The 12,977-nt window shown below is 41.4% G+C and overlaps 1 protein-coding gene across 1 annotated transcript in view; it reads right to left on the minus strand.

Moving 5' to 3' along the window:
• Kif13b (kinesin family member 13B) overlaps positions 1-12,977 on the minus strand; it is a 132,833-nt gene that overhangs the window by 44,871 nt on the left and 74,985 nt on the right. Inside the window, exons 21-27 of the mRNA XM_010625082.1 lie at positions 8,323-8,496; positions 6,775-6,932; positions 5,626-5,758; positions 3,082-3,228; positions 2,436-2,465; positions 932-1,031; positions 402-528 (exon numbers count right to left, since the gene is read on the minus strand). Coding sequence (XP_010623384.1) covers positions 402-528; positions 932-1,031; positions 2,436-2,465; positions 3,082-3,228; positions 5,626-5,758; positions 6,775-6,932; positions 8,323-8,496 — 869 coding nt within the window. The remainder of the gene's footprint in view (positions 1-401; positions 529-931; positions 1,032-2,435; positions 2,466-3,081; positions 3,229-5,625; positions 5,759-6,774; positions 6,933-8,322; positions 8,497-12,977) is intronic.

Here is a 12,977-nt window from a genome sequence, read left to right on the forward strand (position 1 = left end):
GATTTCTCTGAAGTGGCATGAAACATTTGCTGACAGACAAGTTTAAGCCAGTACCAAAACCAAAAATTGACAGGGATGTGCTTCTCTTACAGCTGAGCATTCTTGTAAGGGAATGAACGAACCCACTAATTATCATACGAACTATTTTTAAGGCCAAATTCAGTGCTACTAAATATTGATTTCAGTTCTCAGAAAGCTTACTTTGGCCAATAAAAATATTATTTAATAGAACAGTTTTAGATTATAGTTATTCAACTCATGAGAATAATTTAACAGTTCCTTAAATTCAAACAACTCCGTCCTTGCATGTTATTCTAAATCTTCCACTAACTGCAGCACACAAAACCTCAAGTGGGAAGTGAGGGCCCAGTAAGCGCTCTGCCCTGCGCTGTGCATCCTACCATTCCGCGGGGGCACCAGGGATGCCGCTGCCTGCAGAGGGGACCATCCCAGCGTTCCTCTCCTCTGTCAGGGTCAGCCGCATCTCCAGGAGCTGTGCCTCTCGGTCAACATCGTCCTCCGATTTATCTAGAAAATCAGAAGTGCATGTGCGACCCGGAAGCCTGCCCACCTCATAAAGGACTGGATCCCTGCTATCTCGGCTCCTGCGTAGTGACAAGAAAGGTCTGAGGCCAAGGCGGTGGCAGTACAAGTACTGGTCTGGCCAGACTCAGTGTTCACAACCCTCGCAGAGGCCACATCAGCACCTTCTACAGGTGTCCTGAGGGCAGTATTAGCTTTACTCATATTCTCTCCCTTTACTGCGGGTTGGAGGCTACATTAAAACATTCTGATAGGGTAAATTTTCTCTGGGAAGGCCTGCCAAGCCCACTACTGACACATCCATCTGGCTCTTCACTTATTTGGCCCAAATGGGGTCGGCTGCACCCTGACTAGGGGAGGAGGGAGCAGTGCAACCTGCTCCTCCTACCAGGTTTGCTGACAAGCTTCTGCAGCTGCTGATCCAAGTATTCCTGACGTTTTGTTAATGCATTTAGCCATTTTCTACGTAGTCTCTCTAAATCCCGGTCCTAGAAGAAAATAAGGGAAATCATATACTGTCAGGATGGTACATCCGAAAATGATGCTCTACCTTATCTTCTAATATGATTTAAAAACCTAAGTATTACACAATCATTTTCTTACTAGCACTGCCAGGTGACTCTACCATAATTCAGAACAGAAACACTCAGAAGTTAAAGCACTACTTTCTAGAGTGGCAATGGTTTTCAAAGAATGTTTTCAGGTACTCGGCCATTTCTAGCAGCTCGGGGGTAGAACTGCAAGCACTAACAATGAAGATCTTCTATCTATTCTCTCTGCTGGGTGGAGCTCACAAGCCACGATCAACAGTCTTTCAATTTGTACACCTCAGAACCACCAGAAGAACCTTTCAGAGCTCATAAGTACTGCCTCTTATGTGGCCCATTAGGCTCCTGAAGACAACAACACGTCAATACTTCTCTTGTTCTTGGTGTATTCTGGGGGACTGGGGATGACAACAAGAGGACGGCTTATTATCAACACACTAACGACTCTACCAGTCAACACCTGCAAGCAGGCTGGTCTTCCCTCCCTCCCTTCCGTAATGAGGTTACGAGGCTGGGTAGGTCAGAGGAACGCTGCAGATGTCGAGTGTCTGGATTTCACTAGGGCACTTAACCAAACAGCCTATGACATTCTTGTGGAGGAGACGGAGGAACGTGCAATGCGCCCACTTGAGTGAAATCACAGAGGACTCAATACCACATCCAGAGAGCAGTGATTAATGGAATAATGTCAGCTTGAAAGGAGTCTCTATTGTTGTACCACAGGACTCTGCATCTAACCCCACCTGATACAATGTCTTTATCAGTGACTTGTAGGAAGGCAGACACTTCTATCAAATTACAGTGATGCAAAACCAGGAGCGTGACTACAATGGATGACATAATCAGGCTCCAAAGAGCTCAGACAGTCTTAAATGATGACTAACAAGCTCAAACTTCAGACATAAACAAAATCTGGCAGATTCAGGGGGAAAAAAAGAAAGGGAAAAATTAAAACCACAAAAATCCTGGATAACTCCAGAAAATGGGCACTCAGGGGGGAGCTGGCTTCACATATGGAAAGCAACTAGGGTTTGACCCATGCTCAGGGTGAGGTAGCTGAACCCAGGCCTGGATGGGCGCCTCCACTCAAGGGTAAGCAGCTGGGAAGCGGCAGGGAGCCCAGGTGAAAAGGACACCCACCATGGAGGTGTCCTACCCTAACACATCTTCCATCATGGCCTGGGAAACAATACACAATGTTCTCTATTCTGATTTACTTTACGAAAAAGTAGTATTTGAATCAAAATTGTTTAATTATTAAGTAACAGTACAGCAAGATCCTGGAATGTGTAATTACGTACTTTAATCAAGTTGATTTGATGAGACTAACAGGTGCTCAATTACCTGGTAGCTGTCCATATCCTCCTCTTCCTCCTAAAGAAAAGATTACATCATGTCGAATCAAAATAATTACTTATCCAATAATCAGGCCATGCTATACAATCTGAATCTGTCCTCCAGAGTTTACATGCCTAATTTAATTAAGATAGTAAGTCCCCTCCCACTTTCCCTCCTGCCTGCCCCCACACTCTTGAGCTTTCCCAGTCATCAGGAAGTTGTGCAAAACCCTGAGCTTCTCAGGGGAAAGTGAAGAGCACTGTCTGACCTTTTCTGGAGCCGGTACAATGCTCTCCCTGCTGGGCTTATAGTCCCACTCACCAGGGGAAATCAGACACCTGCTGGCAAACAGTCTTTACAAACCGGTGGGGGGTTTCTGCAGAAGGGTGGGTGGTGCTGGGAAGTAATCACTCCTAGACAGGGAGTTTGCGGAGGCGGAAAAGCTTTAACCCTCTGCCTGCTGGTGTGGAGCAAAGCCAGTAAGTCTGGTGCACTGATTCCACACAAATGCCCTGCACTAAAAATGGTATCTAAGGCAAACACAGAAATACTGAAAGAACTGGTCATAGAAAACAGTGTTCTGACAGGTTCTAAAGGACTCTCCAGTCTGGCACTGTCTTTCAACAGGCATGAAAGAGTCCTAGAAACTTACGTGGAAGGTCTCCTGTGTCTTGGGGGACCTCAGGGGCCTCACTTTCACACACCCAATGCCAACAGACAGGATGCATTCTTCAATTAGTGGCAAAGTCCCCGATTCCTGTACAGACTTCACTTCGACTTGAATACGCCGGGACTGCCCCTGGAACCAAGAGTCCTAAAAATCAGTTTCTGGATTTCTAAAAATTTGGTTGAGAGAGACCCCTACAGGTTCATATTGAGAAAAACATCTAACTCTGGAGACATCTATCTTACAAATGTTAATACTAAAATATAAATTCCAAAGTAGTCAGGAAAACAAACAGAAAGACACAGAATAAAGGGTTTATATATTTCTTCAATGAAAAGAAATATGAAAACACTCTAACATAGGAAATGCAAACAGCTGAGTAATAAAAAATGTTTGATTTACTGATAATCAAATACATGCAAATTAAACTAAGTATAATACATCTTTATTTTCATTTGCTAAACTGGCAATTATATTTGAAAGGGGAAATTTCCAATATTATCCAAGTATTATGAAACAGGCAATTTTATGCACTGTAGAGCAGGAATTTCAATTAGTATAAGCTCTCTGCAGGGCAATATAACCTAAAAATGTAAGTATCCTTCATCCCAGCAATTCAACTTTCTAGGGATATTGTTTATTTATACATAAATAAAACATATGCATGTAAAGAATCTAAAAACACTGTGAAGAATAAATTAGATACAAGTGAAATATTTAATACTGATAAGTTTAAATAAATTGTGGCATATATTATGAAACATTATGCAGTTATTAAAATCATTCTGTAGAGAAACATACATAACATTAAAGAGCAGATTTTCAGAGTCAGTAAAGTGAGATCTACTTTTAAAACATAAGCAATTCAAGTTAGAAATAAAGGCTAATACTGTTTTGGATTAAAAATAATTTTAAGCTGCAAAATGAACTGACCAGAAAAAAAGCTGTTTCTGCTTAAGCATGTTTTCATAGTAAATCTTGTATGGCTGTGTATGTACAAATAAAGGAACATTATAAATAAGATTCCCCAGTAATCCTAAATTACTGGCCTCAAACTTGTTTTATAAATTTTAGGAAGAGAAAACAGCATTTCAAAAACAGAATTTGAATGTACAACTTCAAGCCAATTGCTCTTCCTTCTTCCTGCAGAGTTTAGCTCCCAAGAGCCCTGCATGATCAGGACAATCTATTTAGGCGGCACTGACCTTATCAAGCTGCATTTCAATGGATGGGACACAGATGTCTTTTTATTTAATATTTCCCAAGAACCATGCATCAGAGACTTTGTGAAAAAAGCCCCTCAGAAAAAAATTTATTATTCCAATTGGCTACCTTTATTTTGCTTAAGCCAAAAGATGACTTACTGTGAAGGTGTGAAGGGTAAAATATGCAGTGAGGTTTGGGATATGGAGAGGGACAAAAAGGAAAGCAAGGGTTGGCAGTGGATTTCCGTTTCATAGAAAAGCTTTGAAAAGTCTACTTCAGCTACTGCACTGAACTTCTTGTGACTGCCAATATTTTACCATTTGCTACCTTCAGCGATTCCACACGATTAAGCCTAATCAGCTGTCCTCTACCACGCACATGTTCGAAAACAAAATGTCCCAATTTTCAAACACTAGACTCAGGTGAGCCTAGCATTCAAGGCTCTCTCAACTCACTGCCGTGCAAGGTTTTTTGACAGCATCTTCCTACTTCCCAGCTCCTTCTGCATGACTCTATACCCAGGGACCCAATTCCAGCTGCAGGGTCTTTATCCTTGTCATCTGCAATGGTTTGTGTGTAGATGTCCCCCAAAGCCGCATGCAGATGAAGCAGGACTCTTTTTCAGAGGTACTGCAATCTGGAATGTGTGATGCTGCATTGAGGAGCGTGTGATTACTAAACCACTACACGTGAGTGGCAGGTATGGGACCACCCTCATCCGGGGGTCTCGATGGGATAAAAGAGACATAAAGACACGATGAAGGTCTCCCTTTTTGCCTTTGCTATCTTGTGCACTAAATTATTTCTCCTCTGTGATGTCTGTTGGCCATCCCTGCCTTGGAGCCAGCCGATTATGAACTGAAACCTCAACAAACTGTGAGCCAAATAAACCTTTTCCCTTTTTGAGTGCCAGGTATTTTGTCTCAGCAATGAGAAAAAAGTAACTCACACACCATCCGTACAGGAAAAACCTATCCAAACTTTGCATAATTTTTCCAGCATCCTAATAAAGATACACATCCTTCAAAAAGGCTTTTCCTTACAAACCCAAGAACTTAAACTAAGAATGGACTTGGCCAGTCTTACACAGATATCATTACACCAACACTTGTGTTAAAAAAAGAATCCAGGGCTGAGATTTAGCTCAGTGGTATCACGGCCTGCCTTACAGGTGCAAGGTCCTGAGTTTGATCCCCGGTACCAAAAAAATTAAATTAAATTAAATAAATAAAGAATCCAAGTAGTAAGGGGTGGGGGAGTAGATCAGTGGTAGAGCACTTTGAGTGCCAAAGATTTTAATATGAACACTAACAATCTCGTTACCTGCCGGAGTTGGAAGACACCTCCTGTTGGGACATCCTTTGCAGGAATCACTTCTACAGGGCAGTATTCACCATTCTCATTCTGTTCCAAGATCTGAACCCAGAATTCCAACTTTCTAGTAACTTCACTCCACCTAGGAAATAGTTGTAGTGCTTGGAAAATCATACATTTCTGTTTTGATGCAGGCATCTTAGGGTCCTACTTATGAAACTTAGCAATGAAAATGACCTCCAAACAGAGTAACGTAGAGAATGGGCTGGCAAACAATGAAAAACAAAGTTAAACTAACTTAATATCAGAACTAGAGATGGCTTCTTTTATTTTGTTCAAAAAGATACGACAATGACAAATCTATTTCAGAGTGGTTACTCAAAACGTGGAACATTCTCATCAGACGTACAGAATCGAGTGCAGGGATTATCTTCCTGTAGACCGAGAGGGAGTGCCATACACACTTCAGAGACTTGACAAACATCTTTTCTCAGGCCAGTAAGAGAATCCAGATAAAAATCTCACCTCCTAATTTAGGATTTGCTAAAAACTTTCTAAATGCAGAAAAAGAAAAAGAAAATCTGGTCCTTGTCTATAATTAGATGAAAGCAGAAACATCTATTTCGGTCATTCCCTTTTAAGTCAACAAACCAGCCTACCTCTCCTTCCATCACTGACACCCTCACGAAGAACTGCAAGCTACAAGCAGGTGAATATAAATGCAACCAAGATCTTCATTCACCTTTCTCCCCGGACCTTTTGGTCACACTGGGATTACATCCAGGGCCTTCACACTGAGATACAACTCTACCCCCCTTTAATTATTATTTTTATTTTTGAGACAGTGTCTTGCTAAACTAACGAGGCTCAGCTCAAATTTGTGATCTTCCTCTTCAGCCTCCCAGAGTGCTGGGATTACAGGCATGCACCCCACTGCCCCGCCTACTTCTTCTTAAACAGCCACACACTTCACTTCCTGCCAATACTTTCTAAGTCCAGTCTCCTAAGGAGGTTTGAGATTAATACCCTGGAGACATCATCTATTCCTGAGACCAGGCATTCCTTAGGAAATAGGAATCTTTACTTAAAAATGGCAGTAGAAATGTGTAGCGATTATTTAAAAATTATAAATGTAATTCAATGGTATCTAAAACTTACCTGTCCCGCAGACTCCGTGTTTTTGCTTGGATGATTCCCAAATCCCACAGGGCTGGGTTTTTCCGAGGATCATTCATCCTATGACCATATACTTCAATTGCCAAGGCTCCTTCTGAAAGGTGCTCAATAAAGTCTTCAGTGATGTTAACAGAAAACTCCTGAAAACCCAACAGTTGATTACAAAATAGCAAACACTTTCTGGTAATTGTATGATTACTTACACCCAATATCATGTGCTTAATTTTGTCAGGGAGGAGAGAAATTGAGAACAGAATGTTTCTGTTACAGAACAGAGCTGTCATCCAAAACCCACACGGAATGCTCAGATGGCCTGAGGTTCTTCTTCCCTTTAAAGATACAGTGGTGCTTTGGTTCACGAACTTAGTTCTTTCCATGATTCTGGTCACAAACCAAACTGGATAAAAACCAAAGCAAATTTCCCCATAAGGTCAACATTGAGCCGAACCACTGAATTTGATTCAGTTCTCATCCAGTTTAGTTTGCAGCCAGAATTGTGGGAAGAATTGTTCGTGAAACGAGGTACCACAGTAACTCTACCAACTTTAAACTTTTCACTTTGAAAGTGTACTATGTAAGACCAGCATTGTAGTCTATTTTGTTGGCAACATTTTGGGAGCTCTTTTTAAACGTATAACTTAAGTATTTCTATAATGGCATATGTCTTGTACATGTAATAAGGTAACAGCAGTATGCTGCAGAAATGATTATTTCTAAGATGTTAACTATCTCTCAGGAGAGAAAGGGGATAACATTAGTGTGAAAAATCACCTAATTAAAAAAATTTCTCCCCATCTGTGTATCTTTAGAAGATAGCATTTTACATTAGGATTCTATTTTACTAACGAAATCATGGAATTTCCCATCTCTAATGGTATCTCCCTTCACCATCTCTATCTTTAATGTACTAAAAATATTTCTCTGTTTTAAACAAATGAGAAAGAAATATCGCTCTTAAAAACATAGTGAGATAGATCAAATGTGGTATAGCAGCAAAAAAGATTCTGGAACATACCAGTGAAGGCTCAGTTGGTTATTAGGTACAGGGAAAGTTGGCAGTAACTAAGCAAACTGACCTCAATGAATGTTTCCTCCAGCTGATAAAAGCACCATCATTAAATATAAATGGAAACAATAACAAAGTGCTAGGTACAGTAATATCTTTTCCCTTTTTTGGGGGGGGGGTTGAGACAGGGTCTCACTATGTAGTTGAGTCTGACCTGGAATTCACTATGTAGCCCAGGCTGTCTCAAACTTCCAGCGATCCTCCTGCCTCAGCCTCCCGAGTGCTGGGATTACAGGCGTGCGCCACCACGCCGGGCTGTCTTTTCCCTTAATTTTAACACAAGTTACTTTTGATTATGGATGAATTAAATTTACTGACACTTTAGTTTTTTATTCCATCTCCACCCTAAGAAACTCTGCTCCAGACATATACTGGCACAATTATTCAAAGAAATAACTGTTATTTTTGGTTTCACTTACACATGAGAAGTTTACACATTGACCTGGACTAGAAAACAAACTCACGCTGCAGTGATCAAAGACAACCATGCAGTGAGGTTCCTTGCTGATGGGCGAGGAGGAAGATGTGTCCACTTCCGGTGCCACAATCACTGGCTCCTGCTGATCCCAGAAGTTGTATTTGCAGAACACAAAGTGGGACAGATGCTGGGGCAGCCCTGTGGCTTGGAGTATTTTAACCTGAAAGGAAAAAGAAAGCTCTGTGTTGAATTAGAAAGTTCCGAGGAGTCCTTTGCACAGAGATGGGGCTTCCTGTCCTGCCTACAGCACTAAGTGTTGGCTTATGGTGGCCACATCCCTTTCACTGTAGTACTGTATTCCTACATCTGAAATGGTGACCAGGACTCTGCTATTCAGAGAGAGCCCTGATACAGGGTGACAATGACGTGATAATGAAGGTGATGGTGTAAAACACTTAGAGGCTGAGAAAGTGCATTTAAATTCTAGTATCTTCAAACATAATAACGATATCATCATCATCATCATTTCAGAAGAACTTTTTTTTTTTTTTTTTTTGGTACTGGGGACTGAACTCGGGTCCTTGCGCTTGCAAGGCTGGCCACCGAACCGCTGAGCTAAATCCCCAGCCTAGAAGAACATTCTTAAACATCAATATCATTCAACAGTATGAATGTGGCTAATGTGGGTAAGTCCTAAGAAGAAAACTGTTAAGTATAATAAAAGAAGAACAAAATCAGTATATGTGCCATGCAGCAACAAATATTCAGGAAAGGGCAAAGCATTTATTTACTATTTTAAAGTAGGAATAGGAGCTGGGTATGGTGGTGCACACCTGTAAATGCTGGCACCCAGGAGGATGAGGACTGCAACTTCCAGGCCAGTCAGGGATACAGTGATACCCTTTCTCAGGAAAACAACAACAAAAAAACCAGGAGCATAAAGAGGAGTGAGGTTCTCACACAAACTGTTGCATGCTGCAGCATTTTCCAGAGAACCCTGAAGGCACTGTGAATGTGCAAGTGGAGGGTGTGCGGGTGTTGTGCCCAAGTCGCGAAGTCCCCAAAGACCACCAAGGAGTCAGGTCCAATGCAATTGCAAGAGGAGTTTATTGCAAGCTCGAGCCTGGACTCTCAGGTGTCACCGTCACAGCGGCTTCAGACCGAGAGCCCAAATCCAACTTTGAACCAAGTTTATATAGGATTTTTCTGTTACTATTTTTAGTTTTCCCTTATCATAAAGGGGCATCGGGAGGGCACATTGGAACATGACCTCATGCTTACATTTGCAAAATTATCATGGGGTACTGGGAGGGTACGTATTGGAAAGTTACCTAAGGCCTTTAGAGAATTAATTCCTCTTTTCATTAGACAATTAATTCCTCTTTTCTGACTTTTGCTAACTAAGATATATAACTATATCCATTATAATTAATTCCTATATTGATTAGATCACACAAAAAGAAGATTGTCTTAACATTTTAAAAAGAGGAACAGAAGCAGGGTGGAGGTGCCCTAAAAGAGGAACTGTAATTGTCAAAGCACAGAGAAACTGCCATATAGAATGGAATTTTTCAGAAAGGAACTTTTGCATTTACTCTATTCTCGGTAAGGGGTTTGGAGCCCATCGTGACCTGGAAACTTGGTCCTCACACGGGGAGACCAGGGGGAAGTTGTTATGTCTTAGCTCCTGCTGTGCCAGACTGAGGCTCCTGAGACCCTGTGCCAAAGTGAAAGGCTCACCCTTTCAAGATGCAGGTGTCAGGCATTTTGTCCCAGCAACAAGGGAAGTAACTAAGACAGAAGTGAAAGTGGCAAAGTTTACTATCCTCTGCTCCAACATTTACTCAACACCTTCCCTATGCAGACTGAGCGGAGAAAGGCATCAGAGGAAGCATGTTCTGGACTGGAGGACTGGAGATTTCTGAGATAACAAAGTGCAGTGGAATATGTGCTAAATCAATGAATGACTAAATAAATAAAATAGTACTTAAGATTATCTTTGGGCCATGGGCATAAAGTACATATGAAACATAAAGGAATCTTGTGCACAGATTTGGGTCCCATCCCAAGATAACACAGCACATCATAAATATATATATATATATATATTTATATTTATATATGGGGGGTACCAGGGATCGAACTTGGGACCTTGTGCTTGTGAGGAAGGTGACAGAACCACTGAGCTAAATCCCTGAACCCCGTAATACATTTTAAAGCAAGCAAATATTAAGATTTCTTTTTATGGCAGCATTGAGCTGTTTGCTTGCTTTTTAATCTTTTTCTGTTGCTTGTACTGGGGATTATATTTATATTTATATATGGGGGGTACCAGGGATCGAACTTGGGACCTTGTGCTTGTGAGGAAGGTGACAGAACCACTGAGCTAAATCCCTGAACCCCGTAATACATTTTAAAGCAAGCAAATATTAAGATTTCTTTTTATGGCAGCATTGAGCTGTTTGCTTGCTTTTTAATCTTTTTCTGTTGCTTGTACTGGGGATTGAACCAGGACTTTGCACTGAGGTACATCCCCAAGCCTTTTTAATTGTTTGTTTGTTTTTGTTCTAAGATACAGGTTCTCACTAAGGTGCCAGGTTGAGCTCATACTTAGGATCAATCCTCCTGCCTCAGCTTCCCAAGTGACTGAGATTACAGGCATGTGCCACCACGCTCAGCTTTGGGCCAATTTCTAGTTGCTAGTTTTTGTGGTGAGTTATAATGGTCTAAAATTCTCCAACTGTGAAGGAAACTAAACCCCAAAGTTAATTAAGCTAAACTAAATTCTGATCTTATAACTAAGCTAATTTTCATGATTTAGCATTAGTCATAATACAATATATTCTCCACCTGGCCACTTTATGCTTGTTGTATGATTCATTCTATATCTAGTAAATAAATTTAATGAAAATAAAGTTGAAAACGTGGCATAAGTTCACACACAGGCACCGCAAATATAGCCTTACCATTTCAGGAAGTATTAATGAGGACACAGCAAATCACACCAAGCATATTTCCTCCACACCGGGCACAAACTGGGTCACCTACACAGAGGAACTCTGTACAGTTCACTTTTTCCTGTGATGCCAGTAAGTCTGAAACATCTGGAGAGCAATTCCCTGACATATAAAAGACATTGGCTGACATATTTTATTCCTCCAAATCAAAGTGAACAGTCAATATTCTGCAATTAACTTTCCATGAAATGCCTAAAAAGCCATCATTTTTCACTTTAAAATGTTTACTATAGCCTTAAGGTGAGACAACATGGTATGTGGAAAGATTCCAAGATTTTTGTGTTACATGGATCTAAACAAAAATATCTGGCACTTCTTAGCTTATGTGCTGGTACAAATAACTGAAATTCTTACTTTTCTTGGGCTTAGCTTTCTCCTAGGAGAAACAGGAATATTAAGAGCTACCCTACTACATTGGGTCTGACTGACCACACAATGAAAAGAAAGAAATTGAGTGGAAGCAGGACCAGGAATTCAGTCGATGTTCAATACACATCCCTGTGACTGAATTCCACCTGGAAGCCACTTTTCCTATTGAAATTAATCTCAATTTTAAGGTTGAAATAAATAAAATATCAGAAAGGAAAAATATTCAGATTTTCAGAGTATGGGTTGCTTAGGTTTTTCTAAATTTCTGTGTACAAAAATGAAAACCACCACAAGGTGTCAGAGCACCACAGACTTCAACTTGCAAGGCAGGACCCAAGAGCTAACAGCAGGCATGAATGTTTTCTGGGACCTGTAAATGGACTGATTCTGCTTAATGTCAGTGAAAATATTCATACATGCATATTTTTATATGAAAAAAATCCAGGCTTCTTTTACTGGTCAGTGACTCATCACCCATGATATCTCAACTGTCTCCCAGCTGGTTTCCCTCACTGTTCCACCAATACTGTTGGCCATCACAGAGTTTGTTTACCCTTGTCCTTTTTACACAGAAGGCTGCTTACATGGGCGAGCACAGTGTCTAAAACATGCTTCCCTTTGAGAGCAATCGCCTCCTCGAAGAAACAGCTGATTCTGGGTCTGGGATGGGAAATGCACAGGATAAGACCAGAATATCCACCAGGAAGGTTGTTATTTCAGATTCACTACTTTTTTCAGTGATAAAAAAGGGAAGAGGGGGAAAAAGGGAGGGATAGAGGGAGAGGAGGAGAGACTGCCGGAGTGGCTCCGAGAGTCACATTTACTAGTGCATCACCTTTCATGGGCCCCGTGGAGCCATGGTGCCCGAGTGTCCCTCTCCATCATCACACATTAACATCTCAAGGGAGCTTCTAAACTAGCACAATGCAACGAAGATGAACTTAGTGAGTTAGATTTCCCCCTCATGCTGAACTCACTGAAGTCCCACAGCAGGCAGAGACGGGTGGAAAGGAGCCCAGCTCTACCAGCAGTAGTGGCCCTACTCTTCAACTAATGCAACTGACTCCTTCCAGCCTCGGCTTCCACTCCGCAAAGATGCACTGAGCTCAGAACCGGGCTGGACCTAAGGTAACTTGAGGCTTCCGTCATTTGCGTTTCAGGGGCCTCCTTTCAATAGCTCAAGCAGGGGCCGGGGATTTAGCTCAGCGGCTCAGTGGCCTGCCTTGCAAGTGCAAAGATGCAAGTTCAATCCCCGGTACCAAAAAAAAAAAAAAAAAAAAAAAAACTCAAAAACAACAAGCAGGCCTTCCTGCTT

The sequence above is a fragment of the Fukomys damarensis genome, unplaced genomic scaffold, assembly GCF_012274545.1.
Source record: "Fukomys damarensis isolate Sample0158 unplaced genomic scaffold, DMR_v1.0_HiC HiC_scaffold_18, whole genome shotgun sequence".
Classification (NCBI taxonomy): Eukaryota; Metazoa; Chordata; class Mammalia; order Rodentia; family Bathyergidae; genus Fukomys; species Fukomys damarensis.